The sequence below is a fragment of the Schistocerca nitens genome, chromosome 3 (genome assembly GCF_023898315.1).
Source record: "Schistocerca nitens isolate TAMUIC-IGC-003100 chromosome 3, iqSchNite1.1, whole genome shotgun sequence".
In the NCBI taxonomy this organism is placed as follows: Eukaryota; Metazoa; Arthropoda; class Insecta; order Orthoptera; family Acrididae; genus Schistocerca; species Schistocerca nitens.
Genome location: NC_064616.1, coordinates 653,248,775 through 653,272,034, shown reverse-complemented (window position 1 = coordinate 653,272,034; position 23,260 = coordinate 653,248,775). Strand labels below are relative to the sequence as shown.

The window sequence follows — 23,260 nt, the reverse complement described above, 5'->3', positions numbered from 1 at the left end:
ACATAAACAGAAAGAGGACAAGTGCTGGCAGCTGTGGACGAGTGGTTCTAACTGCCTCAGTCCAGAACCATGCTGCTGCTACCGTCGCAGGTTCGAATCCTGCCTCAGGCATAGATGTGTGTGATGTCCTTAGGTTAAGTTAGGTTTAAGTAATTCTAAGTCTAGGGGACTGATGACCTCAGATGTGAAGTCCCATAGTGCTTATAGACATTTGAACCATTTTTAGAGGACAAGTTTTAGTACAGGTATGGCTCCATTGAGTCGTGATTTAAGAATTCATTGCAGTGGAAAGGAATCTTCCAGTCAGGGAGAGCTTCAGAAATTACAAATGAGAAATTATGGATCTGAATAAACAAATAACATTAAAAATAATACAGATAAAAATAGACACAGAGGGAATAAAAAAAGAAAAACAAGCAGAAGAAAATATAAGGAAGATATTACAGAAAAATGGTAACTGATATGCATGGTTAAAGCTGTACTGAGAAGACAGGAGCAGGAGGGGAGCGAATGTTACGTGAAGAAAATTTCAAACAGCAGAAAAAATATTATGTATTTTAAATGTAGAGAAGAGAAAACAAGTAATTACAGCAGCACCAGATTTCATCTATGGAGGCACACTACATCAGTGTCCAGAGGAGGAGTGGACTTTATTTCTGTTATCATGGACTACTAACTTTCCAAGTCTATCACTTTTCTGTCCATTCAGTAGTTGCAGAGAATTTATATGACTATCCAATGCAAAATGCTGTCTGATGGTACTACACATGCTGATATATAACACATAACAGTGTATAAAAAACATTGTTTATAGCAGAAAAAGGATCTTCCTCAACTGTTTTCCCATTACACATGCAAGTAAAGTATAACACATTTTGCATACTGCATAAGTATTAAAGCATATGTGTCCAGTTATGTAATTACCAGTATTCAATTTTCAGCTCAGCAAACTCATAAGTTAGTATAAATAACTTTTGCTTTTCATTGAACAAATGAAAAACATTGCAATCAAAAGAGTATGGTCTCAAATCACATTAGTTGCTACAATATTCTGATGTACAACACATAAATTTCTGCTGTAGTTAAATCTGCATAAACTGCCACGTGGAGGACACAGAAAAAGGCATCTCTGGAGTTGAAAAGCAGCTGAAGTAGTTGATAACAAGTAAGCTGCCAGCGTCAGATCAAACTGCAAATTCTGTTTTCAAAGAGTACTCTTTAGCATTGGCCTCTTACTGAACTTGAATTATCAAGAATGTCTCACTCAGTGGAAAGTCCAAAGTGATTGGAAAAAGCACAGGTGTGTTCTGTATATAAGAAGGGTAAAAGAATGAAGCCACACAGTCAAGACTAATAGTTTTACTGTTGGTTTGCCACAGAATTCTTGAGCATATCTAACTTCAAGTATAATAAATTCACCTAAGCCAGGAAAGCTTCTATCCACAAATCAACACAGATTTAGAAAACATCACTCAGTGAATGCAGATTGCCCTTTTTCACACAGTATCCTGCAAAGAATGGATGAAGGGAAGCAGGCAGCTCCTGTTATCCATGATTTCCTGACAGTGTTTGACACAGTGTCACACTGCAGACTCTTGACAAAGGTCTGAACATATGAAATGGACCCTCAAATATATGATTAGCCCAAAGACTCTTTAAGTAATAGAACCCAGTACATTGTCCTGGATGGTGAGTGCACATTGAAGACAAGGCCAGCATCAGAAGTGCCCCAGGGAAGTGTGGTATGGCAACTCTTGTTCTCTATACACATGAGCAAGCTGAAGGACAGGATGAGCAGTGATCTGCAACTGTTTGCTGATGGTGCTGTAGTGTAAGAGATAGTATCATCTTTAAATCACTGTAGGAGGATACAGGATTACTTAGGCAGAATTTATATTTAGTGTCATGAATGGGAGCTTGGTCTCAGTGAGCACAAAAAAAAATCCTGTAATGTTAGAATAAAACAGAGAGTAAAATACAGAATGTGTGAGTCCACTGACAACCTGCTCAGAAATACTACCTAAGATTAAAATTTTCTTCTTCTCTTTCTGCACCATTTTGAAGCTGTGTAGCTCTGGGAAGTACTTGCACCTACACGTTATCCTCCTAACTGTGTGACTGAGATAGGCAGTGGTTCCTGCAACCCACTAAAGCACAGTTTTTAATGAGGTTATTAATTCCTTGTTTGCCTATTCTGGCAAAAATTTAATAGCATTGTATATAATCTCACATTCCAGGTAGTAATGAATTTCCCTGCACCTGTGGTACATGAAGACTGTAGTGTCACACATTGTGGTGAAGAGATGGCAATGAGAACACTCAGTACATATGTTTCAGCAGATGAAAGTTATCTGATGTGGCCACCCCTTTAGAACGATGGAATGGACTCACCCACTGCTCATGATGTGTTTCTGCATTGGGGCCACATTATTTTGCATGACTTCTGGCAGAGGTAAAAAGAAGGAAAAATCTGGTACAGAATCAAAGGTGTAGTTATAAGAGTAGAAGGGCTTCAAAAGGAAACAGCAGTTAATAAGAGTGTGAGGCAGGTTTGTGGCCTACATTTGGCAAGCAGTCAAGGAAACCAAGGCATAATTTGCACGAGGAATTAAAGTACAAGGAGAAGAAATAAAAACTACAAAATGACATGTCTTCCTGTCAGATACTGCAAAGAACTTGGAAGAGCAGTTTGACAGAATGGGTAATTTCTTGAAAATATGTTGCAAGATTAAAGTAAAAGAATGAGTAATGGAATGTAGTCAAATCAAATCAGATTATGCTGAGGGGATTAGATTAGGAACTGAGACACTAAATGTAGTAGATGAGTTTCGCAATTTTGGCAGCAAAATAACTGAAAATGACATATAGAGAAGATATAAAGTGCATACTGGGTATAGTAAGGAAAGCATTTTGGGAAAAGGTAAATTTGCTAATGTTGAATATAAATTTAAGAGGTCTGAAGTATTTTCTCAAGATATTTGTCTAGAGTAAGTAAGAGTAAGTAAGGGACAGAGAGATACTGAATGAATGTATGAAGATTGGCACAAAATGAAGAAATCACGTAAATGGTCAGCACGTTGCTATTCTCTGCTGAGAAGCAGTGCTGTAACTATAAACCTGTAATGAGTAGAGTGTGGACAATAAACAGTTCAGACAAGAAGAGAATAAATGCTTTTGAAATATGGTGTTATAGATGAATGCTGAGAATTAGATAGGTAGATCATATTACTGATAAGAAGGAACTGAATAAAATTGGGGAGTTAAGAAATTTATGGCCTCAGTCGACTAAAAGAAGGAATCAGTTGATAGGACATATCCTGAGGCATCAAGGATTTGTCACTTTGGTAATGTAAGGAAGTGAGTGTGTGTTTGGGGGTGGGGGTTGGCAGGGGGCATCAACTGTAGTGGTAGACAATAGTTATGCAGAGATGGGGAGGCCTGCACACTATAAACTTGTGTGGAGAGCTGCCTCAAACCAGTCTTTGGACTGATCACTAACACTTGCTATGGCACAAAAGGGAGTCAGATATTCAGCCATAAAAATTTTTGACCATCTATGGAGCAATATTGAGAATTTACTGGATAATAACTTCAACACAAATTCAAATCATATCTGGTTGATAGCTCCTGCTTCATAGAAGAATTTCTGAATGTATAGTAGAATGATTTTCTGTGTATGTATTTTTAAAATTGGGACAGAGAGATACTGAATGAATGTATGAAGATTGGCACAAAATGAAGAAATCACGTAAATGGTCAGCACGTTGCTATTCTCTGCTGAGAAGCAGTGCTGTAACTATAAACCTGATTCATTCCATATCATTGCAGGACTGCACAGTGATCCATGAAATGTACAAATAACTAATTAACAATTAAACATCAACACTTAAATAGTCTTCTCATTCAGTAGATCAAGCAAGATTATGACAAGTATGAGCTAGGAAAGGTATTAATTCCATTCAAGGTAAAATGTAATTGAGATTCCATAAGAGCCTGATGACTCATTCATTTTTAGTAGTTTCAACCATCTTTCAATACTAGGTGTGTTATTCCAACATCATTAGCGATTTGTGTGACTGTGAGGGGTTCATACAGTGATTTGGTACTAGTATTCTCAAACATGTATCCATGTATATAGAATTTAATATTCCACAGTTCTGCTTCTTGCCTTCCATCTAAACATCAGAATATCTACGACAGACTGGATGGTTAATACATCTCTCTCTCTCTCTCTCTCTCTCTCTCTCTCTCTCTCTTTCTCTCTCTCTCTCTCTCTCACACACACACATACACACAGAGCTGCACTCTCTTAGTGCTGCTGTTCAAATTGGGTCAGTCTGGCCACAATACTTGGACAATCTAACTGTGTGTTTGTGAGTTCTTATTCTGTTAGTTTCAACAAATGATATATGTATGAAAGCTTTTCCATGAGTTCAGTCTTGTTTATGTGCTAGTGTCAATACTGAGCAGTAATTTGTTACCTTTTATCCTCCCATTGTTTGTATATCCCAAAGGATTTGCCAGTATCATTTAAAGTTTCCTTGGCATCTCTTTTTCACAACATTCTATGAATAGTAGTGGCCTACTATGAGGGAGTGCAGAAAAGCAGTGCTTCCAAATTTTGTATGTGAAAACTTTTTACTTCTTTTTAAATAAAACAGACATTATTAACATTCTACATCTTTATTCCTCATGTCCACTGTAGTATGTAACATGGTGGTGAGTTACCTGACAATATCCGTGCATGAGAAACAGCGTGCTGTAATCAAGTTGTGAATCTGAAGTGTTTATCCATACATGCAGCACCCTCTCCTTTAGCATGGAAATTCAATTCTACACATGAGTGCTATGACATTTGCAACAATCTGACACCTCGAATTCACAGTCATCAATCATCCTCCATACAATCCTGACTTGGCCCCTCCAATTTTAATTTTTTTCCAAAACTTAAAGTATACCTTTGAAAACTGCACGTTGACAGTGATGAAGTGGTGCAATTAGAGGTGAGGTTGTAGCTCTGTCAACAAAGTCAAATATTCTACAGCGCTGCTATCAACAAAATGCTCTCTAGTTGGGAAAAAATATGTTCATCACCAGGGTGACTTACATTGAGAAATGAATATGTAGATGTGAAGAATAAAAATGTAGAATGTCAATAATGTTTTTTATTTTAAAAGTTTCAACAGTTTTCACATAAAAATTTGGAGGAATTACTTTTCAGCAGACTCTCACATTAAACCTAGGGAGTTGTTTAATGTGTTTAACATCTTACTCTGAATAATTTTTATCTATAACATGACTGAAAATGTGTTAGAACTTTGACCACAGATCATCTACAATTGCCAGATTTCAACTATTTTTTTCAGGTTGTCTTTCAAGTTGAATTTATAAAAAGAGGAAACGAGTGCTAACATCGAATATTATCTGATTAAAAGTGTATGAGAACGTATTAGTGGACATAATTTGAGCTATGTTCACCCTTCACCTTTATAACAGCTTGAACTCTCCTGGAGACACTTTCAGCGACGTGTCTGAATGTCTGTGGCATTCTTCCTCAAGAACTGAAACCAGAGAATGTAGTGATGTTGGATGCTGGGGTCTGAAGTGAGTCAACATTCTGATTCATCCCAGAGATGTTCCATTGAGTTCAGCTTGGGACTCTGGGTGGGCCAGTTGATTTCAGGAATGTTATTGACCTTCAACTCACAGGTGCTGCTTTATGACTGGGTGCATTCTCATGCTGATACAGTAACTGACTCTGAATTGTTCCTCTACAGTATGCAGAACACAATGCAGTAAAATGTGTTCATATCCTTCTGCATTAAGCATCTGCTTAAGCAAAATACAGTGACCATAACCTAATGCCGGCCGGTGTGGCTGAGCGGTTCTAGGTGCTTCAGTCGGGGACTGCGTGACCGCTACGGTCGCAGGTTTGAATCCTGCCTCGGGCAAGGATGTCTGTGATGTCCTTACGTTAGTTAGGTTTATGTAGTTCTAAGTTCTAGGGGACTGATGACCACAGATGTTAAGTCCCATAGTGCTCAGTGCCATTTGAACCATAACCTAACAATGAAAATCATACCTTAACACCAACTCCTCCATACTTCACGGTTTGCACTAAACATGATGGCAGATAACAAACTATTCCATCAGATTGTCACAGGGTGTATTTGATCTCAAACCTATATTAATAATTTGTTTTTGACATGGCTTGTTTTCATTTAGGGACAATGGATTGTCATATAACTTAAAATATATTCAAGTATATTTTACATAATTGTACTCTGTCCCCAAAGTGGCTACCAGGCCAAGGCAACACCACTATTCTCAATTCTAGAGCACAAAACAATCAATCTCAGCTAAGCTCATCACAGAACTGTAAATCATTCTTGGCTCCAAACCTATAAAGATAAAACTCAGAACAACATTTTCTGACAAGGACTGAAGTTGGACAATAAATTGCTACAGGAGATTAATGAAATTGCTAAAACAAACTTACTTAAAAATTTAATTAAAAGTTATCTGTCAAGCAATACATTCTATTGAATGACTGCTTATGTAACACAGAGTAGGGGTTTGGTAAAAAAAAATGTAGCACAAATAAATAATAATAACAATAATAAAACATCTACCATTCCACATAACACTATATTTTCCTCTCTCTCTCTTTCTCTCTCTCTCTCTCTCTCTCTCGCTTTTTATATATACACTCCTGGAAATTGAAATAAGAACACCGTGAATTCATTGTCCCAGGAAGGGGAAACTTTATTGACACATTCCTGGGGTCAGATACATCACATGATCACACTGACAGAACCACAGGCACATAGACACAGGCAACAGAGCATGCACAATGTCGGCACTAGTACAGTGTGTATCCACCTTTCACAGCAATGCAGGGTGCTATTCTCCCATGGAGACGATCGTAGAGATGCTGGATGTAGTCCTGTGGAACGGCTTGCCATGCCATTTCCACCTGGCGCCTCAGTTGGACCAGCGTTCGTGCTGGACGTGCAGACCGCGTGAGACGACGCTTCATCCAGTCCCAAACATGCTCAATGGGGGACACATCCGGAGATCTTGCTGGCCAGGGTAGTTGACTTACACCTTCTAGAGCACGTTGGGTGGCACGGGATACATGCGGACGTGCATTGTCCTGTTGGAACAGCAAGTTCCCTTGCCGGTCTAGGAATGGTAGAACGATGGGTTCGATGACGGTTTGGATGTACCGTGCACTATTCAGTGTCCCCTCGACGATCACCAGTGGTGTACGGCCAGTGTAGGAGATCGCTCCCCACACCATGATGCCGGGTGTTGGCCCTGTGTGCCTCGGTCGTATGCAGTCCTGATTGTGGCGCTCACCTGCACGGCGCCAAACACGCATACGACCATCATTGGCACCAAGGCAGAAGCGACTCTCATCGCTGAAGACGACACGTCTCCATTCGTCCCTCCATTCACGCCTGTTGCGACACCACTGGAGGCGGGCTGCACGATGTTGGGGCGTGAGCAGAAGACGGCCTAACGGTGTGCAGGACCGTAGCCCAGCTTCATGGAGACGGTTGCGAATGGTCCTCGCCGATACCCCAGGAGCAACAGTGTCCCTAATTTGCTGGGAAGTGGCGGTGCGGTGCCCTACGGCACTGCGTAGGATCCTACGGTCTTGGCGTGCATCCGTGCGTCGCTACAGTCCGGTCCCAGGTCGACGGGCACGTGCACCTTCCGCTGACCACAGGCGACAACATCGATGTACTGTGGAGACCTCACGCCCCACGTGTTGAGCAATTCGGCGGTACGTCCACCCGGCCTCCCGCATGCCCACTATATGCCCTCGCTCAAAGTCCGTCAACTGCACACGCGGTTCACGTCCACGCTGTCGCGGCATGCTACCAGTGTTAAAGACTGCGATGGAGCTCCGTATGCCACGGCAAACTGGCTGACACTGACGGCGGCGGTGCACAAATGCTGCGCAGCTAGCGCCATTCAACGGCCAACACCGCGGTTCCTGGTGTGTCCGCTGTGCCGTGCGTGTGATCATTGCTTGTACAGCCCTCTCGCAGTGTCCGGAGCAAGTATGGTGGGTCTGACACACCGGTGTCAATGTGTTCTTTTTTCCATTTCCAATATATATATATATATATATATATATATATATATATATATATATATATATATAATAGAGGGAAACATTCCACATAGGAAAAATATATCTAAAAACAAAGATGATGTGACTTACCAAATGAAAGTGCTGGCAGGTCGACAGACACACAAACAAACACAAACATACACACAAAATTCAAGCTTTCGCAACAAACTGTTGCCTCATCAGGAAAGAGGGAAGGAGAGGGAAAGACGAAAGGATGTGGGTTTTAAGGGAGAGGGTAAGGAGTCATTCCAATCCCGGGAGCGGAAAGACTTACCTTAGGGGGAAAAAAGGACGGGTATACACTCGCACACACACACATATCCATCCACACATATACAGACACAAGCAGACATATTTAAAGACAAAGAGTTTGGGCAGAGATGTCAGTCGAGGCAGAAGTGCAGAGGCAAAGATGTTGTTGAATGACAGGTGAGGTATGAGTGGCGGCAACTTGAAATTAGCAGAGATTGAGGCCTGGTGGATAACGGGAAGAGAGGATATATTGAAGAGCAAGTTCCCATCTCCGGAGTTCGGATAGGTTGGTGTTAGTGGGAAGTATCCAGATAACCCGGACGGTGTAACACTGTGCCAAGATGTGCTGGCCGTGCACCAAGGCATGTTTAGCCACAGGGTGATCCTCATTACCAACAAACACTGTCTGTCTGTGTCCATTCATGCGAATAGACAGTTTGTTGCTGGTCATTCCCACATAGAATGCGTCACAGTGTAGGCAGGTCAGTTGGTAGATCACGTGGGTGCTTTCACACGTGGCTCTGCCTTTGATCGTGTACACCCTCCGGGTTACAGGACTGGAGTAGGTGGTGGTGGGAGGGTGCATGGGACAGGTTTTACACCGGGGGCAGTTACAAGGCTAGGAGCCAGAGGGTAGGGAAGGTGGTTTGGGGATTTCATAGGGATGAACTAAGAGGTTACGAAGGTTAGGTGGACCTTCGTAACCTCTTAGTTCATCCCTATGAAATCCCCAAACCACCTTCCCTACCCTCTGGCTCCTACCCTTGTAACTGCCCCCGGTGTAAAACCTGTCCCATGCACCCTCCCACCACCACCTACTCCAGTCCTGTAACCTGGAGGGTGTACACGATCAAAGGCAGAGCCACGTGTGAAAGCACCCACGTGATCTACCAACTGACCTGCCTACACTGTGACGCATTCTATGTGGGAATGACCAGCAACAAACTGTCCATTCGCATGAATGGACACAGGCAGACAGTGTTTGTTGGTAATGACGATCACCCTGTGGCTAAACATGCCTTGGTGCATGGCCAGCACATCTTGGCACAGTGTTACACCGTTCGGGTTATCTGGATACTTCCCACTAACACCAACCTATCCGAACTCCGGAGATGGGAACTTGCTCTTCAATATATCCTCTCTTCCCGTTATCCACCAGGCCTCAATCTCCGCTAATTTCAAGTTGCCGCCACTCATACCTCACCTGTCATTCAACAACATCTTTGCCTCTGCACTTCTGCCTCGACTGACATCTCTGCCCAAACTCTTTGTCTTTAAATACGTCTGCTTGTGTCTGTATATGTGTGGATGGATATGTGTGTGTGTGCGAGTGTATACCCGTCCTTTTTTCCCCCTAAGGTAGGTCTTTCCGCTCCCGGGATTGGAATGACTCCTTACCCTCTCCCTTAAAACCCACATCCTTTCGTCTTTCCCTCTCCTTCCCTCTTTCCTGATGAGGCAACAGTTTGTTGCGAAAGCTTGAATTTTGTGTGTATGTTTGTGTTTGTTTGTGTGTCTGTCGACCTGCCAGCACTTTCATTTGGTAAGTCACATCATCTTTGTTTTTTTTATATATATATATATATATATATATATATATATATATATATATATATATATATATATATATATATATATATATATATATACTTACTTCCAGAGCTATGTAACGCATAATACTAATATCTTATCCTCCATTTCAGCTCAACATATAACTTATTATTTGCTACACCTCTGCCTGTCTGTGTGTGTCCGCTTCTACATCCATGTTTACTGACAAAGTAATGCAAGTTCTCAGAAATAATGCAATGAGAAATTAAATTTAACTGTAATTGCTCATTTTAATTGTAGTTGCAATAATAAATGTTGGAGAACTGCCATCATATGAACATTAATACAAAATAAAATGATGAAATATGAGGGAAGTAACACTTGCATATAATGAAAACATAAAATGTAGCACAGTTCACAGTGTTTGTTGCAATCAAATTACAATAATGAGGAATAAACTGTGCCATGTAATGTCAAACATTTATATTAATATAAATTCACTGACATCTGGAATGATGTTATAGCATGATTTCCTCAACGTATGTAAAATCATGTTACAGAAACTGTAGTCTCTTGTTTCTCCATTTTCCCCAGAAACACTCAATTCAAGATCAGTATTCTTTAATAATTCATACTACCATTAATCTTCTCCACAACATTATCTGTTGGTATTTGCTTAAATCGTGGCTCATAATTTAATTCTTTGCATTATTTAAAGTTTTGAGAGATGAAATCTCATAAAAGATACAGGAGATTACACAAACAGCAACAGACTTTGAGACAACAGTCATGTCTGAGATATTGCTCTTGGTGAATGGAACAGTTTGGTGCAGAATAATGCTTAGATTTATTAGCTTTTATAATGGTTGTTTGAGTGATGATTACTGTGGTTGGGAACTAGAAGGAACTGCTACATTTTCCTGTATGAAGAGTTTGTTTTATGTTACTGTAATGTCTTGTTTCTCCAGTTTTCCCAGCTATCAAGTAACACAGCTTCTGGGATTTTCATGGATCACATCACAGTTGTAGCATGATTTCCTCAATGTATGTAAAATCATTTCTGTTAGATTCAAGTATCAAACACAACCACATTTTTTGAGCTATGATTGTAACATGAGAAATATGAGATACAGTGCAATGATTCAGTCATATCAGCAGCTGCACTATCCTGATTCCTCCCCTCATTATGGAGTACAGAAAACACTACTCAGAAATACAGTGCTATTCATCACACATCACAGGGTATAGAGATTAGCACTGGTATGTGAAACCACAGTTAGATACTCATGCTAAAACATTAGATTGACTAATTAATTGCAGGAAATGTTGGTACTCTCTAATGACACAGTAAGTGTGTCAAAAATACATGAGTAAATTAATCTCTATTGCCAGTATTATACATTTTATGGGTGTTGTTGTATATCCTGGTACAGGCACATTTATGAGTAATGTAATGGAAATGCCATCTCTAGTGAGAATTATGTCTTCTGGACATTAACCTGTAATTTTCCTTCAAATGAGACCCCATATACAGGGGAGAGTCTTGTACCTTGGTACATTTTACAGATTTTCACCTCTAGCCAGCCCTGTAATAGAAGTTTTATATATTTTCATATTTCATTCTTACATGATGGCATTCACTTTTTATGTCTGGAGTGTTTTCTGAAATTCCAAACTTACTCCAGAAAATTAACATTTTTCCAAATGTGAAAACATGTTCCAATGTACAACATGGTTATGTGCCTAGAAAAAATATTCTACTGAAATTTAAAGGCAGTGAAATTGAAAAAATCTTCTCAATACTGTATTTAATCATCTGTCTCTTACATTATTATTCTGCTACACACCAAATACTGGAAAGTGAAATCAAATTGATCACAAGTATTATCAAAAAACAGTTACAAGTTTAATACATTTTGAAATAGAAGCTATTGGAAACAAACACACATTTCTATTTTCAAGGCCGGTAACACTCTTAAGCTATTGAAGAAACTTAGTTAACTTGCAAATATCACATGCCCCATGTATTAAGTCACTCTGTTTCAAGATACAAGATGGTGAACAACGAATGAAGCAGGGCTTAACTGTCCGCATGTCATATAAATACTTGAAAAAATATACAGCATTTTATTTACCATAAAATTATGTATCTGAAAAATTTGCAATATATTCCTAATAGCCTTAATGTATAATACAGCACTTAAATGTGTACAATGAAAAATAGTTACAAATGCAGCGTACGATACAACCTCATGTCTAACAACAAAAAAAGACCAGTAGAAAATGGGTGAAACTGCTTATTGCAGTCTCTAGTGCGCATTCCTACATATGATTCTAAAATCTGAGCAAAAGACATCATGTGTTCCTAGGTACTACACTCTCCCCTATATAGCAACATTTCTTAAAAATGAATGATATGAATTTTATTGACAGACAATGTGCACCCATTACTTGCTTTCAACATCCCATCAGAGACACATACATACAGAAACACCCTGAACTTTACAGTCGCTGCTGAATTGTGCCAGAATGTTACAACTAACATTCCACATATGTAAGATAATTCTTCATTATGAAGATCTCTTCTTAGCTCTGCTGAGTATATCCTAGATGCTGTCACGAATGAGACAGATTAAGCTTCCAACATTCTCTGCATGTTGAAAGTGGTAGTTAAGTAATTGTGTGTTGCATTTATAATGCTATAATGAGGCATCAGTGACATAAGATAGTGGATGGTGCAGCTCACCATTATAACTTGTTTCCACATGTTAGTTACACAGCAATCAGAAATTTGTCAAGTATTGAAATATAATGTCCTTTCCTGCCAAGTCTATACTCTGTTTGCAAAACCAGCATTTATTATACCACCACTGGCCAGATGACCTTTGGAAGCTACTCTTAAGTGACAGATCATATTAATAACTGTAATTGTGCACCTGAAACCATTCAAAACAACTGCTATTTTGAACTTTACACACATGAACTAAAACATAATTGACATACTCAACAGCCATAAAAACACAAAAATAGGCTTCTTGGATTCCATATTGATCAAAGTTTGAGCTGGGATACACATACATATAAGTTATGCTCTGGATCACATGTGTGATTTATCTGCTGTGTAAGTTGAGAGGCCGTGTAAGTGAAAATCTGCTTCTCTATGCATACACTGCTTTCTTGAATTCCCTTGTGACATATGGAATTTTGCTACAGGCAAACTCACCTGGTTCTAAGACAGTATTTAAATAGCAACAATAGTCCATCAGATGCATTGCGGTACTCACACCACAAGACTCATGTAGGCACTACTTCAAGGTAATGAATATTATGACAGTACCTAGTTTATATATTTATAGGTACCTAATATACACGAAAGAAAACCTGGATAATTCTGACCTCAGGATGTCAATACACCATCTTAACACTAGACAAAGACATGCAATTGACAAGCCTCATGCCAGGCTAACAAAGATCCACAATAACTATAAATATCTTGGTGTCAAACATTTTAATGAACTACTTAAACATGCCTACTCAGTGCCCCTGAATAAATTCAAAAGTGTAATAACAAAGTGGGTAAAAAGCAATGCCTTCTATACAGTGAAATAATTGGAAGAATGTGTAATAGACGGTTTGGAGTTTTGAGATGAGACTATACTGAATTATAAATTGTAATATTTTATGAAGCTACTTTTGTGGTGGCATAATTCACTCTTTTCTGTGCCAAAGTGAGATTTAATCCAGAATAATGAAGATCATCCTTTCTGCTAGTGTTGTAGCTGTGCACTTCACTGTTATTTTTAAACTGGGATGGGTTATTAATAACAATTTTCATAAGTGAATATATGTATTGTGAAGGTACTGTGAATGTCCCAAGTTCCTTAAATAAATGTCTGCAATGTGAGCTTGGGTGGACTCCAGCTATTATTCTGATTACATGCTTTTGTGCAATGAATACTTTCTCTCTCAATGACAACTTGCCCCAAAATATGATGTCATATGAAAACAGTGAATGAAAATAGGCATAGTAGGCTCATTTACTGATATGTTTATCACTAAAATTTGCAATAACCATAATAGCATAAGTAGCTGAACCTAACTATTTCAACAAATCATCAATGTGTTTCTTCCAGTTCAATTTCTCACTAATGCACATACCCAGAAATTTTGAATATACTGCCTTCGCCACAGATTTCTGTTCATAGTCTATATTTATCAATGGTGTTATGTCATTAACTGTACAGAATTGTATAAACTGTGCCTTCTCAAAATTTAGTGAGAGTCCATTTGCTGAGAACCACTTAATAATTTTCTGAAAGATGTTATTTACAATTTCCTCAGCTGATTCTTGTTTGCTGGGTGTGATTACTATACTCATATTATCAGCAAAAAAGAACTAGCTTAGCATCTTCATGAATATAGAGTAGCAAGTCATTAATATATATTAAGAACAATAAGGGAGACCATTCCTGATACCTCCCCAGCTAGAGGACTCTGCCGATTTTTGCATTCTTCCACTTAGATATGAATTAAAGCATTTGAGCACTGTCCCACTCATACCACAATACTTAAGCTTGAATTTCATAATTCACACAATCAAAAGCCTTTGAGAGATCACAAAATATCCCAATGGGTGATGTTCAGTTATTCAATGCATTTAATATTTGATCAGTGAAAGCATATATGGCATTTTCTGTTGAAAAACCATTCTGAAAACCAAACTGATATTTTGTTAGTACATCATTTTTACAAATACATGCTGCTACTCTTGAATACATAGCATTATTGAGAATTTTGGATAAAGCTGTCAGAAGTGAGACTGGGCAATAATTGTTAGCATCAGACCTATCCCCTTTTTTATGCAGTGGTTTAACAGTAGTGTATTTCAGTCTATCTGGAAAAATGCCCTGTTTCAGTGTGCTACTACATATGTGGCTGAGAATCCTAATTATTTGTTGGGAACAAGCTTTTAGTACTCTTTTGGAAATGCCATCAATTCCATGTGAACTTTTACTTGTGAATGAATTTATTATTTGCCTAATTTCAGTAGGAGAGGTGGGTTGAATTTCAGTTTTATCAAAGTGCATAAGTATTGCCTCTTCCATATACTGCCTTCCATTTTATAATGTATAGATGGATCCTATTTTGTCTACAACACTTAAAAATGATTATTAGAAATGTTTTCTACATCTGACTCCTTGTTAACAAACTTTTCATTGAGTTTGGTAGAAATATGGTCTTCCTGTGCTCTTGGTCGTCCTGTTTCCTTTTTAACAATATTCCAAATTGTTTTAATTTTATTATTAGACGTGGTAACCTCAGACACAATGCATATACTTCTAGACTTTTTAATAAATTTTCTTAATATAGTGCAGTAGATTTTTATAATGTTTCACTGCTTCGGGATCATTATTCCTCCTAGCTATAGCATACATTTCCCTTTTCTGTGTACAAGATATTTTTATCCCTTTAGTAAGCCATGGCTTTTTACATGGTTTCTTACAATTATATTTCACTGTTTTCTTAGGAAAACTGTTTTCAAATATACCCACAAAGGTATCATGAAATAAGTTAAATTTTAAATTAGCATCAGGTTCCCTGTACACCTCATCCCAGTCTAACTCTTGCAAGCTATCCATAAAATTTTCAATTGTTAAATCATTAACTGAACGCATTATTTTGGAGGACTGTTTAACATTACTGTATGCAGCTATGTCATATACTGTAACTAGCTGTGTATCATGATCAGACAGCAAAAGTTTTTATTTGATTAAATTTATATGGGTCTATGAACACATTATCTATAAGTGTGCTGCTTTCCTGTGGAACCCAAATAGGAAAATCAGAAACTGACATAAAACTGAAAGAACCAAGCAATACTTCAAGGTCAAGCTTTCTGTTGAAGCCCCCACAAACAATAATTTGCTTCCCTCTGTCTGACAGACAGCATAACAAAGAATCAAAGTTTTTCAAAAATATTTGAAAATTTCCCAATTTCCAAATACATGGCTACAATTATAAACATGCCATTATTTAGTTTAAGCTCACACACACATGCTTCTATATGTTGCTCTACACAAAATTTTTTAGTTTCCAAATTTATCACACTATGATAGATTTTAACATATATGGCAACTCCTCCTCTCTGTATTTGGTTTGCAAAAAGTGATCAATTTGTGTTACAATATACTTTTCTGAAGTAGTTGCTTATGCAAAAGCCTCCTTGCAACATAATTAGGCAAGGATAATTGTAAAATAACTGTATTGCTGTAACTATAAAACATATGATGACACCAATTACATGTAAACATGTTCAAAGATGAATAAATATTCCACTGTATTCTAAATATTCTATTCAGTATGTGTTCTTATTTGTGTAAGTACTGTATTTTAATAACCCATAAACTGTACTATAATATGTCATGAAATTAAGTCATTCTATTCTTCCACTGATGTAAAATGTACATTCTTGACTTATTTCCACATCCCAGACCCAGCTCCACGGGTTACATAGAATATGAATTATGTAACATTATATGTGGATGTACAAAATCAGTTGTGTTTATCAGCAAAAAACAGAACATACATGCTTCAATTTGGCAAGTGAGACATTTGTTCACAACTAGATATGTGAATTATGGTTTTGGCATATGTTTCTGCTCAGAGAAAAAAAGAAAAATGAACACATCTAATATACTGAATTACTTATGATGTGTATTTATAATTATGAGTATATATGAGTTGACTTGAAAATGAATTCCAAAGCTGATTCATCCAGTAGTGGTGTGATAAACTAATAAACACAATTTCTCCATATAGCACACAGCCTTTGAGAATAATAGTAGTCTCCTCTAGTATACTTCTCTATTTTGACTGTTCGTGAGTATGTGGTGTTATACTGTATTATAAGAACAAGTTCCTCTGAAGTCATTCAGTAACTGAGATAGTGATTGAGAAGATGACACTACAATGACTGATACGACTATTGTCAAATTATAGAAAGCCTAGCAACCAAGAAGTCATAAAAATTAATCAGTAGCACAGGAGACTGTGGATTTTAAATGTATCTTAATGTGCACTAATATAAAATATGGCTACTGTGATTAGACAAGAACATATCATGACTCTCTTCTCATTCATAAATGCAGAAACTTTAGTATGCACATTTATTTACATGAAATTTAATACATTGGAAACTGTCATTACAATTTAAAACTACTATTTATTTTAGGTTTCATTTTAACTACTTTTATATCAAGACACAAGCTTACCAGTAAGTGGTTTCACAACAACTCCAGACATTCCTAATGTCACTCCCATTATGAAAGAATTTGCTGTCAATATCAGCATCTCTGGCATATCACTGCAATGTTGCAGACAAACTTTTCTTTTCTGTAATTAGAAAAGGAATCCAAACTATGAAAAAGTTAGTCTGTTGAGAACAAAAGGAATGCAAAGCTGAAAATCACTTTCATATGATCATAATTTATTCAGTTCATAGTTTTGTAAGAGAATTTATCACAGTTTGTATTGAATATTTTACAATCACTGCTATTTTGCTCATCTACTTTTTGTTACTGAATGTATTCCTACAAATTATTTGCTCATTAGAAATGCTGCTAAGTTATATAATGAACATATCATAAGTACTGCTTATTAATCACGAAACCTGCTTAGGTTGCAGACCATTGTAAATGGTCAAATAATCTTGAATCCTTGATATAGCTCTTTCTTTACAGTGCAATCACATCCCTGCAACATGTTGATTAGAAAATGTTATGACCATTCCTCTTGAATTTGCAGTGTTCACTTTAATCCACTACGCAACTGCATGTTAATAATGAAATAATAAGCAACCAGTTGTGTATAAGAAATTTAATTCCTTGACCAGTTTGAGGCACTTAGTGTCCTTCTTGAGAAGGTTACGCTTGTTGCATTTTTTGTGTGTATCAATAATAAAGTGCATACATCACAATGCCATGGTCCTAATACCATAACAAACATAGCATAAATACTGATTATTGATAATAAAAACTACTTAGGTTGCAGACCATTATAAGTGGTCAAATAATCATGAACTCTTGATATGGTCCTAGGACTGTGGCATTGTACTGTATGCATTTTATTATAGACACTTGCAAATAATGCGACAGGCATTACCTTCTGAAGAAGGGTAATAAGTGCCCAAAACCAGTCAAGAAAATAAATTTCCTATTTGCAACTGGTTGCTTATTATTTCATTACAGTCAGGCACAGTTGCTGAAGATGGACAAAATACTCAGCTGCATGTTATACAGTGCCAGTTGATCAGAGGAGGCAAGTGAGGCCGGGCCTCCTCTCTTTTCTGTGGTAGAAGAGGTAGTACTAGCAGCAATAATTATTTGTACAGTGAACCTTAATGCACTTTTGTTAGTGATCACGAAAGACGTTAGAGCAAGTCAAAGTGCGAAACCTTAATTGTAAACTAAGGCACACGGAGGCGTGAAGCATATGATGAGGAGGCCAGGCACTTGCCAAACTGCCTGTAAATGCTTGGTTGCTGTGGTAACCCCATGTCTTTCGTGTGCACAGTATCACAGCTGTGTCACTTTGTGTTTCTGTGGCATGGGAAGCCAGTAGTTGTGGTGCCGTATCTCTATGTTTTTCTTAACATTAGTTGCCCCATGTGCAGTAGTTGAACCATGTGTGGTGGACATAAATGAAATGCAATCAGGTACAAGTACTGATGTAACAGTTTTATGTATTAGACATGATTACCTCCTTGTAGGAGCTGTCATTTTGAAGGAGATGTGAAACTGAATGAGGAAAGTTTGAAGAGAGGATGTCCAATATTGGTGCACATATTCTGCATAAGCAGGAGTTACCTTTCAGACATCATGATGAGACAGAAAATTCCCTGAATCCCCAAATGTTCAGACCCATTTTTAAATTTGTGCTAAACATAAATGAAGATTTGAAAGCATGCTGGAAGAAAATGAGGTATTTGCAGGGATTTTTGAAAACTATACAGAACAAACTGATGGAATGTATAAATGAGGAGATTTGTGTTCATGTAGATTCAAGTATTGACAGAACTTCATTTTATGCCTGCATTGTGGGCAAAACTACACACCTTTCATACAAATCACAATGCTCTATTGTTGTGAGACTAGTGGACTCAAATAGTGATACTCAAGAATATTTTCTTGGTCTTCATGATCTTAGTGAAACCAGAACTGCTGCTGCTTCATCGACTGTGCTGAGTAACATGTTTCAGAATTATGATATAAAGAACATATGATGGTGCTTCTGTTCTGGCTACAGAATTAAATGGCATGTAAGCTGAGGTCATTGAAATTGTCCCACAAGCTCTTTTTATGCACTGTTTTGTACAGTGTTTGGATTTAGTTTTGCAGGAGAGCTGTTCCTGTATAAAACCATTAAGGAATTTTTCTCCACACTTCAGTATATTCCTGCTTTCTTCCACTGGTCTTCCAAACGCACAGCAGTTCTCAACAGTATTGCTGGTAAATGTATTTCTTCAAACAGTGAAATGAGATGGAACAGTAATGCTAGAATTATATCTGCCATTCACAAAAACCATCTGGGACACATTGAGGTTTTAAATGAAATAATTGACAATCCTAACTTCAGTGCGATGACTACAAGAATAGCCTGTGGTTTCAAAACTAGACTCCTAGAGTCTGACTTCATTTCCTTCTCTCTGTTTTTCCAAGCATATTTTTAAAGACTGAACTGCTTTTCAACATTCTTCAGAAAAAAACAACAACAGTGAAGCACATTTATGGAACAATATTGTCCCAGAATGCAAAGCTTACAAGAAAAACTTAGTAAATGAAGATAAATTGACTGATGTTTTAAATCCCATGAAACATTTGACTAATTCGCAAACTGTAGCTTCTGAGACTAGAGCTGAAATGACAGATGAATACATTGGCAATCCACTGATGTCAAAATACAAATAAGTGTACTTCGAGATTTTTGATAATATTGTAACACTACTGGATACAAGATTTTCATATTGTAAGAAACTGTTCTTCATTACATTACTTTATACTACTCAGTTCACCAGTTATGGTCATCATTTCCCTGTATATGGTGTGGAGTCAATATTAAACGGCATAATCTTTTGGGGAAACGCATCTACAAGCAAAAGTTGTTTTATATGCCAAAAGAGAAATGTAAGAGCAATAGAAAATGCTGCATCAAGAAGCTCATGTGAGCCCTTATTCAAGAAACTACATATCCTTCTACTACCATGTCTGTACATTTTACAAGTAATCATATTCGTAAGGAAAATCTTAGAAAATAGCAACAATCTTGTATCAACCAACCAGAGTATCCACCTGTATAACACAAGGAGAAAGCAGGACATACATGTTCAACATGCACACACAACACTAAAACAGAATGGACCACTGAAAACAGGAAACAGACTATACAATAAGCTACTTACAAACATTAAAACAATAAAAGATACTTCAAAATTTAAAGCTGCTGTCCATAAATATTTATTGCAAAAATGTTATTATAGTATAGATGAATATCTCAAAACATAAAAATTTATTGCCAAGGTTAAATATAATGTATGGAAGCTGAACCTTCAGTTGTGATAATATTAAGCCTAAATCAATGTAAATATTCTTGTATGATTTAAAAACATGTACTGTAAATCACAATGACTTGTCCAATATCATATTGTATACCTTGTACAACAAATGATAAAAAGGACCAATAAAAACGTAATGTAATGTAAAAATATCTGACGCATCCTTCAGTTGCTTGCAGTTGCACATAGAACTGGAGACTGTGCTTTCTACCCAGCATAAATAAACATTACACTCTGTCAGATTCAGAAACATTATCAAAAGAATGATTGAGAATGAAATGGACCAAATTCCCAAACTATTTTCTCTAATTGCTACTATTTCTGCAACAAGTGCTGCAGTGGAAAGAAGTTTTTCTTGGCTAAAATGCATAAAAACTTATTTAAGGACACTATGGCCCAGGATCACCTATTAGCCCTTACCTCACATTAAAACCAGTATTGAGAATAGTTGAAAGCCGGGATATATGGTATGACGATATCATGACAAGATTCACGAACAAGAAGTATCATCAAGTTAACTTGCTCTACAACAAATAACAGTCAAACTCCTGCTCTACCAGTTCGTTCATAAATAACAGTGATTGTCATTATTATTAGCAGTGGTGGTGGTAGTGATAGTCGTACTAGTATTAGCAGTAGTAGTAGCAACAGTAATTATAATTTTCCTACTAGTAATGGTGGTGGTGGTCATTGGGAATGCTAGATGTGCTTACATTAAAAGGGAAGGAAATTGGATTTTCCAATATGTTTCCTGGCCACCCCAGAATTTAGGTCCATGATCCACCACTGATGTTCCAGTAATTATTTCAGCTTGTTAACTGTGATCTGATTTTCATATCACTCAGTTACACTACCACGAATGGTTTTTGTTTGGGTAACAACAGAAACAGCAAAGTCCTGTACCTATTATAATAACATATTTTCCTCCATGTCATTTTCAGGATTACGGACATTCAATTGCCACACATTTTAACCACTTATGACTTCACAGATTTTAAAATCTCATCTGTTTGTGTCATTCCCTAATTTATTTCTCTCTTATCCTGTGGTGTGTTCCTTGACAGGTGACTCTGAATAACAAAGCTGACCTGTCCCTGCTGATGCCAATTATTATGTCTCCCTAACATCAAACAAAGCAACCTTGGTTTCCAAACATCACAATCTCTGTCAAGTTTTCTATGTTTCTGTCAATCTTCCACTTCGTTGGAAGTGCACATTTTCTCTAACCTAATTTTGTCTGTAATCTGCCTAATTCAGTATTTCCCAAGAGTCAAGTCCAATTCTAACAAATTTTCTTCCTCATTTCATTTGAGCCTAATTAGGAACATGGGGCTTGTTTTGACTCTTTACAAGGACCTTCCATTTCTTCTTAGCCCAGAAAGCTGCCATTTTCTGGCTGTGAGCAAGCTTCCTCTCCTCTGTCCACTTTAGTCTGCTGGCTCCCATGCTCTTGTTGCTGGTAATGGACACTAGGAATAGAGTGATCTGCTTCAGCTATATATTTATGTTTGTAGTTCATGTTTCAGTTTCATTTGTCTTGCATCTGTCAAGTGGCTTAATGCAACAAATGCGACTCAAGGAATCCTTTATCATCAGATTGACTCTGCATAAAATGATTCCAAATCTTAAAAACCATAGATTGTTACTCACCATATAGAGAACATGTTGAATGACATTAATAACAATAATATTGTTTGATTTCCAAATCTTAGTCAGATGGTGTATTTTACTTCATTTAATCTCCTGGCAAAAGCAATAAGGATTAGAACACCTCCCTGACATGCTGTGTGACTCATACATTATGTTTTCTGAAAATGTAATATAATTGGGTAGACAAAACAATCTACTGACCAAGCTGTAGCAGGAGAAAACAGACATAAATGATCAACAAATATGCAGGCTTTTGAGGACAGTGGCTCCTTCGTCTGGCAGAATGGTTAAAGGGGGAGGACAAGGGATGAAAGAAAAGGGCTGGCAAGGTTTAGGAAATAGGGAGAGTTAAGAAAAAAGCTCAGGATCCAAGGTCAGTGGAGACTTACTAGATGGGGTGAGAAGGAAAGACTGATTGTTGGGGATGGCAGTAGACAAGATTTGAAAACCTGAGAGCCTAAAGGTGGAAGGTAGGGTAATAAGCAAGACAGTGATAACTGACCAAACACTGTGCAAGAGTTAATAAGAATAGAAAGCTAAGTGCATTGTCTGTGGTAGAGGTGGGGGTGGGGAAAAATAGACAGGTCAGAAAATAAAAGGCAACCTAAAAGGAACTAACAAAGGAATTGCTTCTGAGAATAAATGCTGATAACAAGAACATTAGAGAAAATAATTAACATAAATAAAGGCCAGGTGGGTGATGAGAATAAAAAGACATGTTGTGACACCAGTTCCCATCTATGGTGTTCTGAGAAAATGGTGTCTGTGGGAAGAATCCAGATGGCACGTGTGGTGAAACAGGCACTGACGTCACAACTGTCATGCTGTAAAGCATGCTCTGCAACAGAATATTGTGTATTGCAAGCATGCTACCCTTTATCCATTCCCATTCATCCTAGCTAATGACTTAGTGTTAGTCCTACCACTGTAGATAGCCAAACAGTGTTTACATAACTGCTGATACACAAGATGTGTCAGTTCACATGTGGCTTTCCCTTTGATAGTATGTGTTTTGTGAGTTACAGGGCTGGTATGGATGGTGGTAGATGGGT

At 37.6% G+C, this 23,260-nt stretch overlaps 1 protein-coding gene across 1 annotated transcript in view; it reads right to left on the bottom strand.

Annotated features, from left to right (window-relative positions):
* The window catches only part of LOC126248619 (intermembrane lipid transfer protein VPS13A-like), a 764,418-nt gene that overhangs the window by 69,224 nt on the left and 671,934 nt on the right, over positions 1 to 23,260 (bottom strand). Inside the window, exon 59 of the mRNA XM_049949782.1 lies at positions 17,221 to 17,341. Coding sequence (XP_049805739.1) covers positions 17,221 to 17,341 — 121 coding nt within the window. The remainder of the gene's footprint in view (positions 1 to 17,220; positions 17,342 to 23,260) is intronic.